This window comes from Podarcis melisellensis (assembly GCF_964234715.1).
Source record: "Podarcis melisellensis genome assembly, chromosome: 6".
Taxonomy (NCBI): domain Eukaryota; kingdom Metazoa; phylum Chordata; class Lepidosauria; order Squamata; family Lacertidae; genus Podarcis; species Podarcis melisellensis.
In genome coordinates, this window is record NC_138538.1 from 34349100 (window position 1) to 34362883 (window position 13784).

The following is a 13784-nucleotide window of genomic DNA, read 5'->3' on the forward strand; positions in this document are numbered from 1 at the left end:
TTTGAAAAATAATTTTGAAAAGTGGGGTACAGTTTTTAAATAGTGTTGAGAACAGAAAACCCTTGAGCTAATCAAGAAGTTGTTTTGATCAGTCAAGTAAGATTATTTGTGGGAAGTTTGCATTTCCTTTTGTTTCACAGCTTCCCTGTGACAGAAAGGCTGAAGCTCTGGTGTGGCTGTCACAAACTTATGAGTTGGAAGTTTTAACAGTTCACTATTTGCTTGAACCTAGTATAAAGTATAGATATACCAGCCATGATTAAATGCTGCATGTTTTTGAGTAGCTTTTCTCTGACAGTCATGGGGATTTCACTGTTTGCTTTTGCTACCTGAATATGTAATCACATCTTTTAAGTTGCACCAAATGTTGTACTTGACTCATTAGTTTAGCAGCAGCAGCTCCAATTCCAGACTGTTGGTATTTGTGCCATTATTGTGGCTAATAAATAACTGAAGGCTGGAGGGCAGAATATGTGCACTGCGCGCTAAATGCCCACTTTGGGCCTGGCATCTGGTTTACCTCTAACTTCTTTTCTCCTTCAGTGTGTTCAATGGGTCGATGAAGCTAAGCTAAACCAAATGAGGCGAGAAGGGATTCGCTATGCTAGAATCCAGCTATGTGACAATGACATCTACTTCATCCCTAGAAATGTCATTCATCAGTTCAAGACAGTGTCAGCTGTCTGCAGCTTAGCTTGGCATATAAGACTCAAACAATACCATCCTTCAGGGGAGAATTCTCAAAGTACAGAAAGCATTTCAAATATGGACACTAGCATCTGTGATGAGACTAAATCAGAAGGTGAAGATCAATGTGTGCTTGTGAAAAAGGAGTCTGAAGAAGTAGGAACAGAAGTACAGACAGCAACAGTGGCGTCACCATCATTGTTTTCATCTCTGTCGTGACTTGTTCTGCAACAAGATAAGCTGGCTCAGCCCCTTCCAGTTTTTAAACTAGAATCCGATCAGCAACACAAGCCACAGGATGGTCACATGTGCTCTCTTGTGTGATATGTACATAATCATATACATTTTTAAACGGCTTTTTAAAATTTTGATGTGAAGTTATAGTTTTATAACTGGGTTATGTTTTATTGGAGAAATCTTGCCTATAATTCTATAAAGAAAGGTGACATTCCAAAATGTCAAGCATATCTTTTTTACACAGATTATGCAAAGTTAGAGTTGTATTTTACTTCCTTAGTACAGCATGTAGTAGTGGACTACATTTTTCTTTGTAATTCAACATCTCCACAAATGTTTTCCCCCTCCTTCAGGAACATTAAGTATTTAACATTTGGTAAATCTGATACCCCTCCGTCTATTTTATCTTTAGCTTTCAGCATAAAAGTGTTGGTTTCTGTGGAGGAGTCACAAAGTGACTCTCCCATTTGATTAGTGGCTTGAGTGAAAGAGAAAGCACAGCACTTTTAATGATCAATGACATTTGTGAGAGAGACACTTTGAAAGCCTAGAGAAAGCTCAAGTTACCAGCAGTGTAGATTAATCCTAATTGCTTATCAGCACCTTCACAAAGAAGCTGATATCTGAGATTAGTTGCAGAGTGTGATCTTGTTGAATTGTAATACCTGACATAACACTTCCCATACCTCTGCTTTTAATGTTTGTGGGAATATTACTTTTTATATCTTCCCTGACTGCAAAATGTAATACTAGTGTCAAATGAAAGTAACTGTTGGCAGTCTCCCTGAGGAAATTGCCATCTTAGAGCACTTTAAGGCTTTACAATATTCGAACCAACTTGGTGGCTTGTTCAGTTCACAGCAAGCACCTGAGGTGGAAACCATATGTTCCTTTTCATTGATGCACTTAATCCAGTAGAGTAGGCTTCACAGTATAAATTGGTTGCCTTTATTCTCAAGAATTCTATATTGCTGTTTCACAGGAAATCTCATGTGTACTGCTATTTCCACATGTAACTCTTGGGTACCCTAGTGCTGTGTTGAAAGGTTAAATGACACTCACTAGTATGTTCAGTATCGTTAGCAAGATTGTTTAGCACTCATACAATATTTCCCAATGTTAACTATAGTCAACTTTCATTCATTATTTGTATGCTGAATTACATTTATTTCTGGTACTAGAAGAGATGGGCCCTTCACATGTAGGATATAACCTTTGTTAAGGTGTAATCATAGTTGTTAATAAGCAACTCCGTACTTGTGGGGTAGGAGAGAGATCTGCAGCACTACATAAATGCAAGTAAGAAAGCAGCTGTGTTTATTTCAACACATCTTTATCAATCTTTTTGAAAAGAACTGCAAATATTAATCTGTTTCTAATAGCAATTACTTTGTGCAATATTATTTTGTGTAGATTATATGCATATTAGTACCTCTGCACAGAGGACAGTTTTAAACCAATAGCAAAATGATCAGAAAATATTGCAGTGATTTAGATAGAACTTGTATTGCTCCTGATATATACATGTATATGTATTGTCTTTGGTGCAGACTGAAGACAAATAGAAAATATTTCAACTTAAAATGAATTTTCAGATTGGAGTGGTGATGAATTGTTAAGTAATCTGTGTAAATAAGGTGTTAGGATGAAAACCTTTTTACAAAAGGTAATTTTTTAAATGCAGGAGTGTAGCTTTTAACAAAATTCTAGATTGACCAGTACTGGTTCAGATGATAACCCCTGTGTACTCTGGCTTTTTCCACTTTTTTACTCTTGTCCAGAAGAATTTTCATAAGCTTTAATAGGCTCTGCAAAGTAAAATTCTTCACAGGCAATACAAGTTTCAGTGCATGATTTATATTTGACCAAGTCCATCTTTATTTTTGCATTTCTCTTCCATCCATTTTACTAGTCTTCCAAGCACTGATTTCCCTTTACCCATGCATTGCACATAGCTATATCAACAAATATAACACTGGTCTTTACAACTTAGCATGAAAACAGCACTGTGTATTATCACTCAGGAACTGGAATTTTTAAAAAAAAGTTCTTACAGTTGAAGGGAAAACTGTTATCTCTTTGTCCCAAAATAAAATTTCGACAGAATTTAAAAGAACAAATGTGAGTAACAATGTGTACTCACAGAAACTCCATTCCCACGTAACAAAAAATAATTAATACATGGACAAACTTCTGTGACCCTTTCTAAGCTTCTAGATTGTATTCTGCCCTCTATGCAGCCAGGAGAATTTCTGCTAAGTTTGCTTTTTGTTTCAAAAAATATGAGTTTAGCATCCTATGCTAACCAGGAATTCCAACATACAGCCATGCTTAGTTGTTGAACAGTGGTAGCTGGTTCACACATGCTGATATAAGAGGAAAGTGAAACTAAATGCCAATGAAGTCTTCCTCCTGGACATCAGGGAGGTTAAAGTGCATGAGTCTAACTTCTGCGTAGGCTTTTTCCAATACAGGCACTTTGTGCATTATGCACTTATAAGCATTATATGTGAAAGTGGCTTAAGTGGTAGTTTAGGACCAGACAGAATTAAAATGGAAATGTAAGGTGGAATTCAATGTCACATGCACTATTGCAAATGTTCTGTCTGAGCAAGCTATTTAGCTTGTCAGATAGAATGACTCCCCTTATCTTCCCTATGTCCTGTTCTGGGGGTATTCCAGATCTCTGAGCCAAATTGGGTGGACATGGGAGGGAAGTCCTGTTGCGCAAGCAGAAGTCTGATGAGACTTGTCAGGTGAATCCCACCTAGAGTAGACCCATTAAAATTAATGAGGTTAACTTAGTCATGTTCATGAATTTCAGGGGGTCTACTCTGAGTAAAAGTTAGTTCAATACCATTCATAAAAAGTTTTTTGTACACATTAAATTATAGCAGTGGGCATAAAGTACAACAGAAGCTTGCTTTCAAATGGATTTACACCCTGCAAAAGGAGTATGGATCAATCTTTCATGGCCTCTTATGTGTCTCTGCACCCAATAGAGATGGAGAATCTTGGAGTGATGTTCTGTGCTTTTCCAGTTCAGTATGTTAGTGTTGAATTATGCTGTGTTGTATGTAGTAGCATTTTGAATATATTTCGGACATTTAAAGATAATTCTTTCTGTCATGTTCACTTATCTTAATTTCATTTTAAGTATATTGGTTTGGATTGAGAATTAATGCTCCACTGGGTTCTTCTTGTGCTGGAGGAAGCAGGGGGGGGCAGGGAGGTGATTTACACCCAATGCCATCTTCCTACTGTAGCCCCCCTGAAAATTTTCTCTGGAAGACAGGGAGACCCTCTGGAACAATGTGGGAGGTGGTGCAGGAAAAAAATCCCCTTCTTCCTCCAGTGCTCTTTATCCTAGTTTCCTTCAGCTGTCAGAGGAACAAGTCTGGATCCAACCCATTATCTTTTACAAAAATACTTTTCAAAATGGTTCAGAAGCACAAATTGTCATTACTTCTAAATTCTAGGGTCAAGTACCAAAGAGTTCTGTTCACACACTGAGACTTTGTTGATTTCGCTGCTGAAGCTTTGGACTGTATTCTAGATTTTTGGACTGTATTCTAGATCCAATTTCTGGGGGAATGAGAGGCTGCAGTGGGAGAACAGGCTGCTCCACACAGTGCATGTATGGCCCTCAGGATCTCTGCCTTGGTCTCCTTTTTTTAAATAAAGAGACATGCCATGTAGGATTAGCATGGTGATAAATTACCTGATTTGGGCAAAGGAAGGCAAGTTTAAACATTTGCAATAAAAATGACTACTACTACGAACCTGAAAAATAGGAGTGACAGATGACTGGGTTCATATTATCCAAATAACTGTTTATTTGGTGAACAAATACCCTTTAGCTCTCAGAGAAATAAAGTATTTTTAGAAGTGAACTTGCAGGAAGATACTGGGAAGTAACATCTTGCATTGTTCAGAAATTTCTCATGCCAACTTAATTGATTATTGAATGCCAAGATGTGCAAATAAAATTCGCTTAACAAGAAATGCAATGTTATAAACTATAGAGCTATGTTTCACTTGGAGTAGACCCACTGAAATTAATGAACATAACTCAGTAATTTCTAAGGTCTACTCTTGAGTAAAACTTAGTTACAAAGTGGAAAAGGAGTTCAAAGGCAGAATTATCTTTAGATTAATTTATTAGGTAATTTTCCAGCTGGGAAGACTTTTCTCTGTCCAATTTCTATAACTGAAAACCAGTTATTCTTTGATATATATTGTCTCAAAACTGTAAAGAATCTGCTAGCTACTAGCAGTTTCACAAATACGGTTCTTGTCTAAAGTTTCTGAATCTCTCCATGTTGAATAAATATCCCACTGTTCCTTAAGGACCAAAGAACAACATTAATTTGTGTTCAGTGAATGGTTGTATTGGGCCACTGATCCTTTTAGCAAAGCAGCAAAAGTAAGATTAAGAAATAAGTGGAATAGGCATTTCACACCCCACCCCAAATATTTATGAGCAAATATCTATTTTGTAAATAACTGACATGTTCTCTTCCATGAAGATGGAACATGTGCAGGGTTCTTTATATTTAAGGGACACTTACATTTATCACACAGATTTTCCCAAACAGTAAAAGGGCTCTTGTTTTGTTGGTAGTTTTCCTACATGTGAGGATGTAGCTGCTTATCAAGAGATAGGAGAGTTCATTTATTGCTAAGAGCCTATGGATGGACATAAATGTTTTCTCATGCTGCCATTCACATGCTTGACTATATTATGAGCAGTAAGCTCTTTTCACATGGGGCACAATCTAGCCAAGGTTAAGCACTTTTAAGTTCCTTTGATTTTTTTTTTAATGGGAGATAAGCTGGACTTTCCATTGGAATCTGTGAAACTAAATGTGTTTAATGTTGGCAGGATTGCACTCTCATTTCTTTTATAAATGCTGAGTATTTATAGCCATATTGGTTGTGTTTGAAGGTTGCTATGAGTGGGGTTGCTTCAGTTCCTGAAAGCTTTGTACTGTAGATAAATTTTATGTTGGTCCAATAAACAACTTTCCAATAATGTTATGGCCTTCCATTGATATACATAATAGTTTTAGGACCCAACAGCACATGTAGTTGAGAAGGGGCTTCTCTTAATATAGCACTTTCAATTCTGTCTAAGCAAATACTTATCTTTACATGTTGTATAAAATAGATTTGTGTAGTGTTTTGTGATTAAATTCAGTTTTGATTGGCAGCCAAGATATTTTTCTGTGGTTTTAATATATCTAAGGTCTTTGCATATAGAGGATATGTACAATTGTCTGGAAGACTGTTTTTTTCTTTTTCTTTTTTGGCTTTGTGTGGCCTTAGTATATTTATTGACATTTAGCAAGTGTTTTAAAGAGGTTTTTATAATAGTGTAAACTGATGGGAAAATTTTAAGCCTCTCTGTGAATAATCCTCTAACGCAGTGCATTTCTTTTAGTAGCTGACTGTACAAGCGTATCAAACTGTTAAAGTTATTTCTTTGTAAAACAAACAAATAGTACAATGGAATGCATAGATTTTCCCCCTGTAAAGTATTTTTTTAATAAACAGAAGTCTGATTTGTCCTTAATGAAAACTGCTGTTTGGCAGAAAGACTGTTAGAATATTGGGCAGGGGCAGGGATGGACTTTAATAATCTTTTGTAATATGGTGCCTTGTGTGAGCCCAAAATTTGGTGTCCCCAATGAATCTTCTCAAGTTACGGATCTGCTCAATTTTTCTCCCCTTGGCTCAGCATCTAGTGCAGGGGAACCACCTGCACTGCCCTAAATCTGGTGCTGACAGGGTGGAAGAAACCATTTTAAATTAGAACTTATTACTGGCTGCAAATTAGTCCTGAACTAGACGGTTCCACTGACAGTCATATTGGAAACAAGCAATATGGGAGGGTAGGAAAAATACAGCTGAATCTTTCTGTGCTGAGATGTAGGTATATTTGACACATTCAATAATGAGTCTTTTATAAATCTGAAGAGCACAATCTTTGCTTTTCAGTGTGGCTTTTTTTTGGGGGGGGGAGGAATAGAACGGTAATCACAACCTTGCAATCTTCCTATATTGTATACATTTGAAGTGCAAGAGATAATGCAGTAGTTAAAGAGTCTCTACCCTTTATGCTTCCCGCTTACTACGGGAGAAATCATAACCTGTGCTATCTACACCTGCCAGTGGAGGAATGGAACTGTCCTGCCTCAACACTGCTAAAGAGGTGAATTTCCCAGATTACCTGCGTGCAATCCTTAAGCCAAAAGCAGTGCCAGGAACAGCACTGAGGAGCCTATATGGAACGTATAGAGCTATTGTAGGGATTGGTTTTTTAAAAAAATTCATGTAGTCTGATCAACTGCATTGATCAGGCGCTTATAACAGCTGTGCTTGCATGATCTCCAGAGTCCTATTTGCCGAAACGGAGATTTGTCAGAGGTGCAGCACTGGGTTATCTACTTCGTATGTCATGTAAATGCTTACAGGATGGGCTGCTTAGGGCAGTGGAACTAAGAGCCATGCACCTATGAAGTGGATATTTCCCCCAGCTGCTACGTGCAAGCACCGTTTGCTTCTAAGTACAACCTAGCAGTTCGAAAGCACATCAAAGTGCAAGTAGATAAATAGGTACCGCTCTGGCGGGAAGGTAAACGCCGTTTCCGTGAGCTGCTCTGGTTTGCCAGCGGCTTAGTCATGCTGGCCACATGCTGTACGCCGGCTCCCTCCGCCAATAAAGCACCGAAACCCCAGAGTCGGCCACGACTGGACCTAATGGTCAGGGGTCCCTTTACCTTTACAGTAAATACATTTTATAAAAACTCATCAGAATGTCAACAGCTACAACTTTTTTGCAATTACAGAGTGGTATTTAAGTTAACAGATCAACTATTATTTTTTTGATGCAGACAACTGATGATGATGATAAGTAACTTACTTGCATGTATAACTAATTTGTGCTGTGCACCAACAAGGAACCTGGCGGAGTCCAGATGTTGACTCCGCTTTCTTTATCTCGCTCCCTACCCCCCCCCCAAACTGGCCAGTGCCCCATTGCCCCTCCTTTCCCCGCTCTCACGGAGCCCTTCGCCCCTCTTGCGTTTAACGCGCAACTTCGCGCTCCGCCCCCCCCCCCCCCCGCTTCTGCTGATCCTGGATTCGGCGTTCGGCTGCCGCTGCCTGCTGCCGACGTCCCTTTTGCCGAACGGCGAAGAGAAGATCAGAGGGAGCAGCAGCGCTCGGCTGGCGCTGCCTCGCCCTGAGCAAAGATGTCGGCTGCGGCCTTTCCCCTGATCGGGCCGGGAGCCTGGTCTCTCCCCTGGAGCCGCCGCTCCGCGTTTCCATGGTAACGGTGAGAAGCCACTGAAGCGGCGGAGGGCAAGCGCTAGGCCTCGGCGGGGGGAGGACCGCGGGATTAGGGTGGAAACGGGCGGCTGCGGGCTCCTGGGGCAGGAGAGAGGCAGGGTGAGTGTGTTGCGGGGTGGGGTAAAGGGTGAGGCTCGGAGGGGCAGGAAAGGAACGGGGGGCGTATAGGGCTGGGCGTCGACGAGGTGAGGCGAAGGAGGGATGGAGAAGAGGAAAAAGGGAGCTCTGCAGCCACGTGTGGAAAAAGGGAGGTTTTAAACAGAGGAGTGGTTGGGTTGGCTGAAGATTGCGGCTCCCCGCTTGCAAAGGGGAAGAAAAGGCTGGGAAGGGCTGCGTCGCAACCTGATCGATTCTCAATATCGGCTCGGGAATGCGCATCTCAAAACCCTCCTGAGAGGAGGTGGTGTTGTTTTTTTTGTTTGCACCGGAGCATCCCTGTGGCATCACGGCGGTGATTCCTAAGCCGAATCCATCCGTAAAACTTTTTAAGTTTTCCGTTAAAAACACAAGCAGCAACAACCCGGGAGGATTATGATTTAAAACGCGTTGGAAAATTAAAACAAGCTGTTCTTCTTCTGAAAGCAACACCTGCATATCGTTAATGCAACAGAAAAGATTAGAGCCACCAGCCCAGCTGGACTGTTCTTGGCTGGCCTTGGGGCAAGTTGGCCAAGGGCACCGGCTTCTGATGCCACCCTCAGGTTGTCCCCTGGATGGTGCTTAAGATCCTAGGCTTGGATAATGAGCTCTCTTTGTTTTATTCAGGTAATTTGATTATTGATTTTGGAGATGCCAGATGGCCTCAAATGGTGAAGATGCCATTGCTTGGTACCAAAAAAAGGTCAGTCTCCAGGCTTATTTTTGTAATTACTTTTGTCTGTTGTACAGATGTGTGTGGGTTTCCCCCATTCTGTAGGTTGTAATTAAAACTGTACCTGAAGAGGGGAAAGGAGGAGGGTTCTAAAGAATATTCATGTTTGTTTTGAACATGGTACTGCAGACTACATTTTTTGGTGCCTGCTACAAAGTTATTGTAGATAGTTTTTGTGCTTCAGGCTGCAATCCTATACATGCTTACCTAGGCATAGATTGATTTCTTAAGATGGGTGTGTGAAAATTATTATGCACAAAGTATTAATTATGTATGCATTTTCCTTGATTATCTTCTTTGATGTATGATGAATTCCAATTCCCCTTGAGTCAGCATTTCCTTTAACTTATAAAATATTGAAAGGTTTTTGGAGGCTTTCTTCATAAGTTAGTACTATATTGTTTAAGTTTTGGAGATGTCAATACTCTCCTAAATTTCTGGAACCAGGAAAGCATTAGAATTTAACATAGGCGCCGACTCCATGGGGCTTGAGGGGGCCCGAGCCCCCTCAAAAATTCGTTTGGGGGGGCTCTGCCCCCCCAATAATCTCCGGCGCCCCTCCAGCAGAGCGCCATCGCCGCCCCTCCCCCAGCCCAAAATGCACAGGGAGGGGCGGGCTGCATGCCTCCTGCCCTCCCTCCCGAGCAAAAGCTCCACCCAATTTCCTTTGGAGCTGATTAATAGGCGCAGCACGCTCTCCCCTATTCGCTCACGAGGAGGCGGCGCCACTTAATTTGCATATTCATGAGCTTATTTATTATTCATGAGCTTTCCCGGGCCCCCCCAATATTTTTTATAAGTCCGCGTCCGTGGAATTTAACTACCGGTAAGCCCCATGCTGGATGTAGCAGGGATTCAGTTGCTCAGAATGGCTGTGTCATTAGGCAAAGGCAGGGATATGGGCCATTAGCAGAGGCTCTGCCAGACAGCAAGAGGGTGGGGCCTCTTCTACCTCCTTCCACTGAGAGATAGTTAGCAGAGACAAAGGCCAGTAGTGGTAGAAGGATTAGGATTATGGTTTTGCCTGATACAAATTTGAGGGAAAAGGTGTCAAATCTGTAAGCAGCAAGCTGGGACAAGGGGAAAGAGGGCCATAGCTTATTTCTGATGGGATCCACAACTGTTGTCATGGGAGAACCAAGACCCTCTTGTAGTGTAATGCTGGAAGCCCCTGTATTGTAGGCTCAGGTTGTATATACAGGTGAAACTCAAAAAATTAGAATATCGTGGGAAAGTTCATTTATTTCAGTAATTCAACTTAAAAGGTGAAACTAATATATGTGATAGGCTCATGACATGCAAAGTGAGATATGTCAAGCCTTTATTTGTTATAATTGTGATGATTATGGCGTACAGCTGATGAAAACTCCAAATTAACAAACACTTGTATGTGTAAATAAACTATACATCATGAAGACACCACTGTCTCTACTGTGGAAATATGAACCCTGGGTAAGTGCCTGGGCCCCTGGAATCTCACTTGTGGATATTGGGGTGGCATGGAACAAATATTAAAACATACAGTTTGCCGCCGCCCCCCCCCCCCCGCATTCCCACAATGCTTTTCATGCCCATAGTTTTAAATAGTGGGATCCTGGGTAATACCTTGATAAATTACTTAATGTCTGTATTGTTAATATTTTGAATTAGGAGATGGAAGTAGAATACAGGAAGCAGTTTAGTTCCCTAGACTCCTCTTTAACTAACACAACTCTTTTTCAGATTGGAGCCTATGATCAGCAGATATGGGAAAAATCTATAGAACAAACTGAGATGAAGGTAAAAATCTCTTTTGTGAAATGACAGAACTCAAAAGTACATTGCATTTTGACAAATAGATACGCATGTGAAATAAGCATGCCCAAGAGGATTGTGTAGCATGTGATATTTCCTAATTACAGTTGCCCTGATCTGATCCAAGGGCTACTTGTGGTTTAGGAAGTTCTGAAGGTGCACACAAGCTTTCTACATGGAAAGCAATGGCTTTCTAGTTCACTGCAACATTGAAGACAGCTGTGCAGATGCAGCCTCATTGCCATAAGTGATGAAGTCTGTGGTTGCTGGGAATTTGATCCCAAAGGGTCAGTGGAGCTCTAGGTTCAGATTATAGTGTTATGAGAAACTAGAAAGAAGCTGTACTATGCTGAAGAACTGGCAAACTAGGTGTGTTTCATTCTGACAGAAATGAATCACAATAAAGGATCTGATCTGGACGAGTATGATATGAAGATTGTGACCTTTATATTAATAACTGTGTTTTGTGGGAGTTTGCTCATTTTCTCCTGGTTTTATCTTGGCCTGGCTTATTTTGTTTTGAATAATTGTACTTGGTCAAATAACCTGTGACTGAGAGATTTGCATATCTTTGGCAGATTAGCTAAAGATTGAAATTGCCTGTACTTTAGTCTTTTTGAAATACTACAGAATTGTAGAATTAGAAGGTACCCCAAGGGTCATCTAGTCCAACCACTGGCAAAGCAGAAATCCTGCCCACAGCATAATGTTAGTACACAACAAAGTACTAGCTGTAACTGTACAATTTCATAGGGTTGTCATACACCCAGAATTTCCTGGACATATCTGGAATAATTTGGTTGTTAGCAGTGTCCGGGTGGAAATTGGGAAATGTCCAGGAAAATCTGGACATATGGCAACCCATGTCAGCAGTGTAGTTTTTGCCGATTTTCCATAAAACTAGCCAACAAAAGTCAACAACTTTTCTGTCCAGACTTTCACTGTTTGAAATATGGTGATCCTAAATTTCAGCTATGTGACTGTTGGCCTGAAGAGCCTAACAAAAATGTATATGTGGCATATTTCCCTGGGGGATCATATGAACATAATGAAAACTCTGCTGGATCCGACCAAAGTGCCATCTAGTTCAGCATTTAGTTCTCTGAGGGGCCAACCAGATGCTCATGGAAAGCCTGCAAGCAGGACATGAGTGCATCTATTACATATTTCATATTTTTATTTATATTTCACTGCTGTTGACAGAGAGTTGTCCTTTACACTCACAAATGCAAACTGATTCATTGAAGAACTGTATTATTTGCCTTTAGTTATTTTGCAGATTAAGCATAAATAGGCAACCTGAATTTCTTTAAGTGTTTAATTACTAGGTTTTTATCTACAGTAGTGCTGAAATTTTGCAGGAAAGTTCTGGATGGTTTTAGACATTACATGGAAGGGGATAGTAGGTTGTAAAATATGATAGGCTTGAGGTACTGTAGGAAACAGGAACTAGTGCAAGGCACAAAAAAACCTCATTTCATGCCCCATGACTCCCACCCCAATGTTCTCAGGTCTGTGTACTTTTAAATATACATTTCTCTCATGTTTTCATATAAAGGGTGAGCATAAAATTTGCTTTTAAAAAATAAATAAAAAGCTAGATAAATAAGTAACCTCATCTCAGAAGTCCTGTGACAGTACACAGCCTCTGTGCTGCATATACATGCATAAGTGTAAGGAATTCAAATACCCAGAGAACATGAATGATTATTTATAAGCCAGTCTCTTTGCAAATGAGATTAGAACTAGGAGATACAGGTAGACAGCCTATTATATTCACCACAAAATCTACTCATTCTTTATGATTAAATTTATAGGGCTTCAAAAACAAACCCAAAAAGAAAGGCCGCATTCAGCCTGATCTTATAGATGTTGATTTAATCAGAGGTAGGTATTGTGTGAATAACTGCATTTGTGCTCATCATCACTATTTTACATGAGTCTGGGAGGTCAGGCAATTATTTCATCTTTTGGATAGGTATGACATTTAGTACAGTTTTAATTTTATTTATCCACAAATTTCTGTCCCACCTTTCGGACCAGTGGCCAAAAAAAGCTGCTTATAATAATTAATAAAATAAAATAAAAATAGTAAGCAAATAATAGCAGGGGAGAAATCATAAAAGCTCAACACAATCAAAAAGTGTGTTGAAATCATGATTTCATGAAAACTGAAAGGAGTGGTGGGACCATTAGTGTAGGAAGATGCAGGCACAGTAAAAAATCATTTTGCAGCATCTCTGCACTTCTGAAGTCAATAGGGCCAGTGATGAATGCAGTGTACAGGCTGGATTAGGTTGGGAGAAAATTGCCCTGTAAGTAAACTGGTCCCAAACTGTTTTCGGATTTATAAGTAATAAAAAGTGTTGTGAATTGGTTCCGCAAGCCAATTGGCAGCCAGTATAAATTGCTTTCTAAAGTATATTACTCCAATCTTGTTCAAGTGACAAATAATGGCCAGGCTGCTCCATTTTGCATCAGCTGAACTTTCCAAACACTTCTCAAGGGCAACCCTATGTAGAGTGCAGTAAACTAATCTAGAAGTGACAAATGCATGTGTAGCAGTGGCCAGATAGGCTTTCTCCAGGAAATGGCACTCCTAGTGCACCAACCAAAGCTGTGCAAAAACTCTCCTAGCCCCAGCCGGTATCTGACGATCCAGCAGCAATGCTGTGTTCAGGAGCACCCTCATAAGGATCTGTTTCTTCAAGGGGTGTGAAGACCTCAACCAGAACAGACTAAACACCTAATCGTATCTTTGTTTTCCTACTTACTGATAATAGCTTTGATGAAGCCTGGCTTTGTTAGCTTGCACCTATTCTGATGTAATGGAAAGGGAAAT

At 40.2% G+C, this 13784-nt stretch overlaps 2 protein-coding genes across 7 annotated transcripts in view; both read left to right on the plus strand.

Annotated features, from left to right (window-relative positions):
* The window catches only part of RSBN1 (round spermatid basic protein 1), a 36451-nt gene extending 30310 nt beyond the window's left edge, over positions 1-6141 (plus strand). The window contains exon 7 of the mRNA XM_081916344.1: positions 544-6141. Within this exon, the coding sequence (XP_081772470.1) occupies positions 544-906 (363 nt within the window). The 3' untranslated portion in view covers positions 907-6141. The remainder of the gene's footprint in view (positions 1-543) is intronic.
* A 1954-nt stretch (positions 6142-8095) lies between these two features.
* Positions 8096-13784, plus strand: part of PHTF1 (putative homeodomain transcription factor 1) — a 33322-nt gene continuing 27633 nt past the window's right edge. For 2 of the 6 annotated variants that reach the window (XR_014169571.1, XM_081916327.1), the window contains exons 1-4: positions 8100-8263; positions 9043-9118; positions 10871-10927; positions 12760-12829. Coding sequence is in view for 5 of the 6 variants with exons in the window: in XM_081916327.1 (XP_081772453.1) it covers positions 9074-9118; positions 10871-10927; positions 12760-12829 (172 nt within the window). In the remaining variant the exon portion in view is untranslated. Of the gene's footprint in view, positions 8264-8289; positions 8377-9042; positions 9119-10870; positions 10928-12759; positions 12830-13784 lie in introns of those variants that run through there. The other 4 variants (XM_081916324.1, XM_081916323.1, XM_081916325.1 and 1 more) reach the window with 4 other exon arrangements.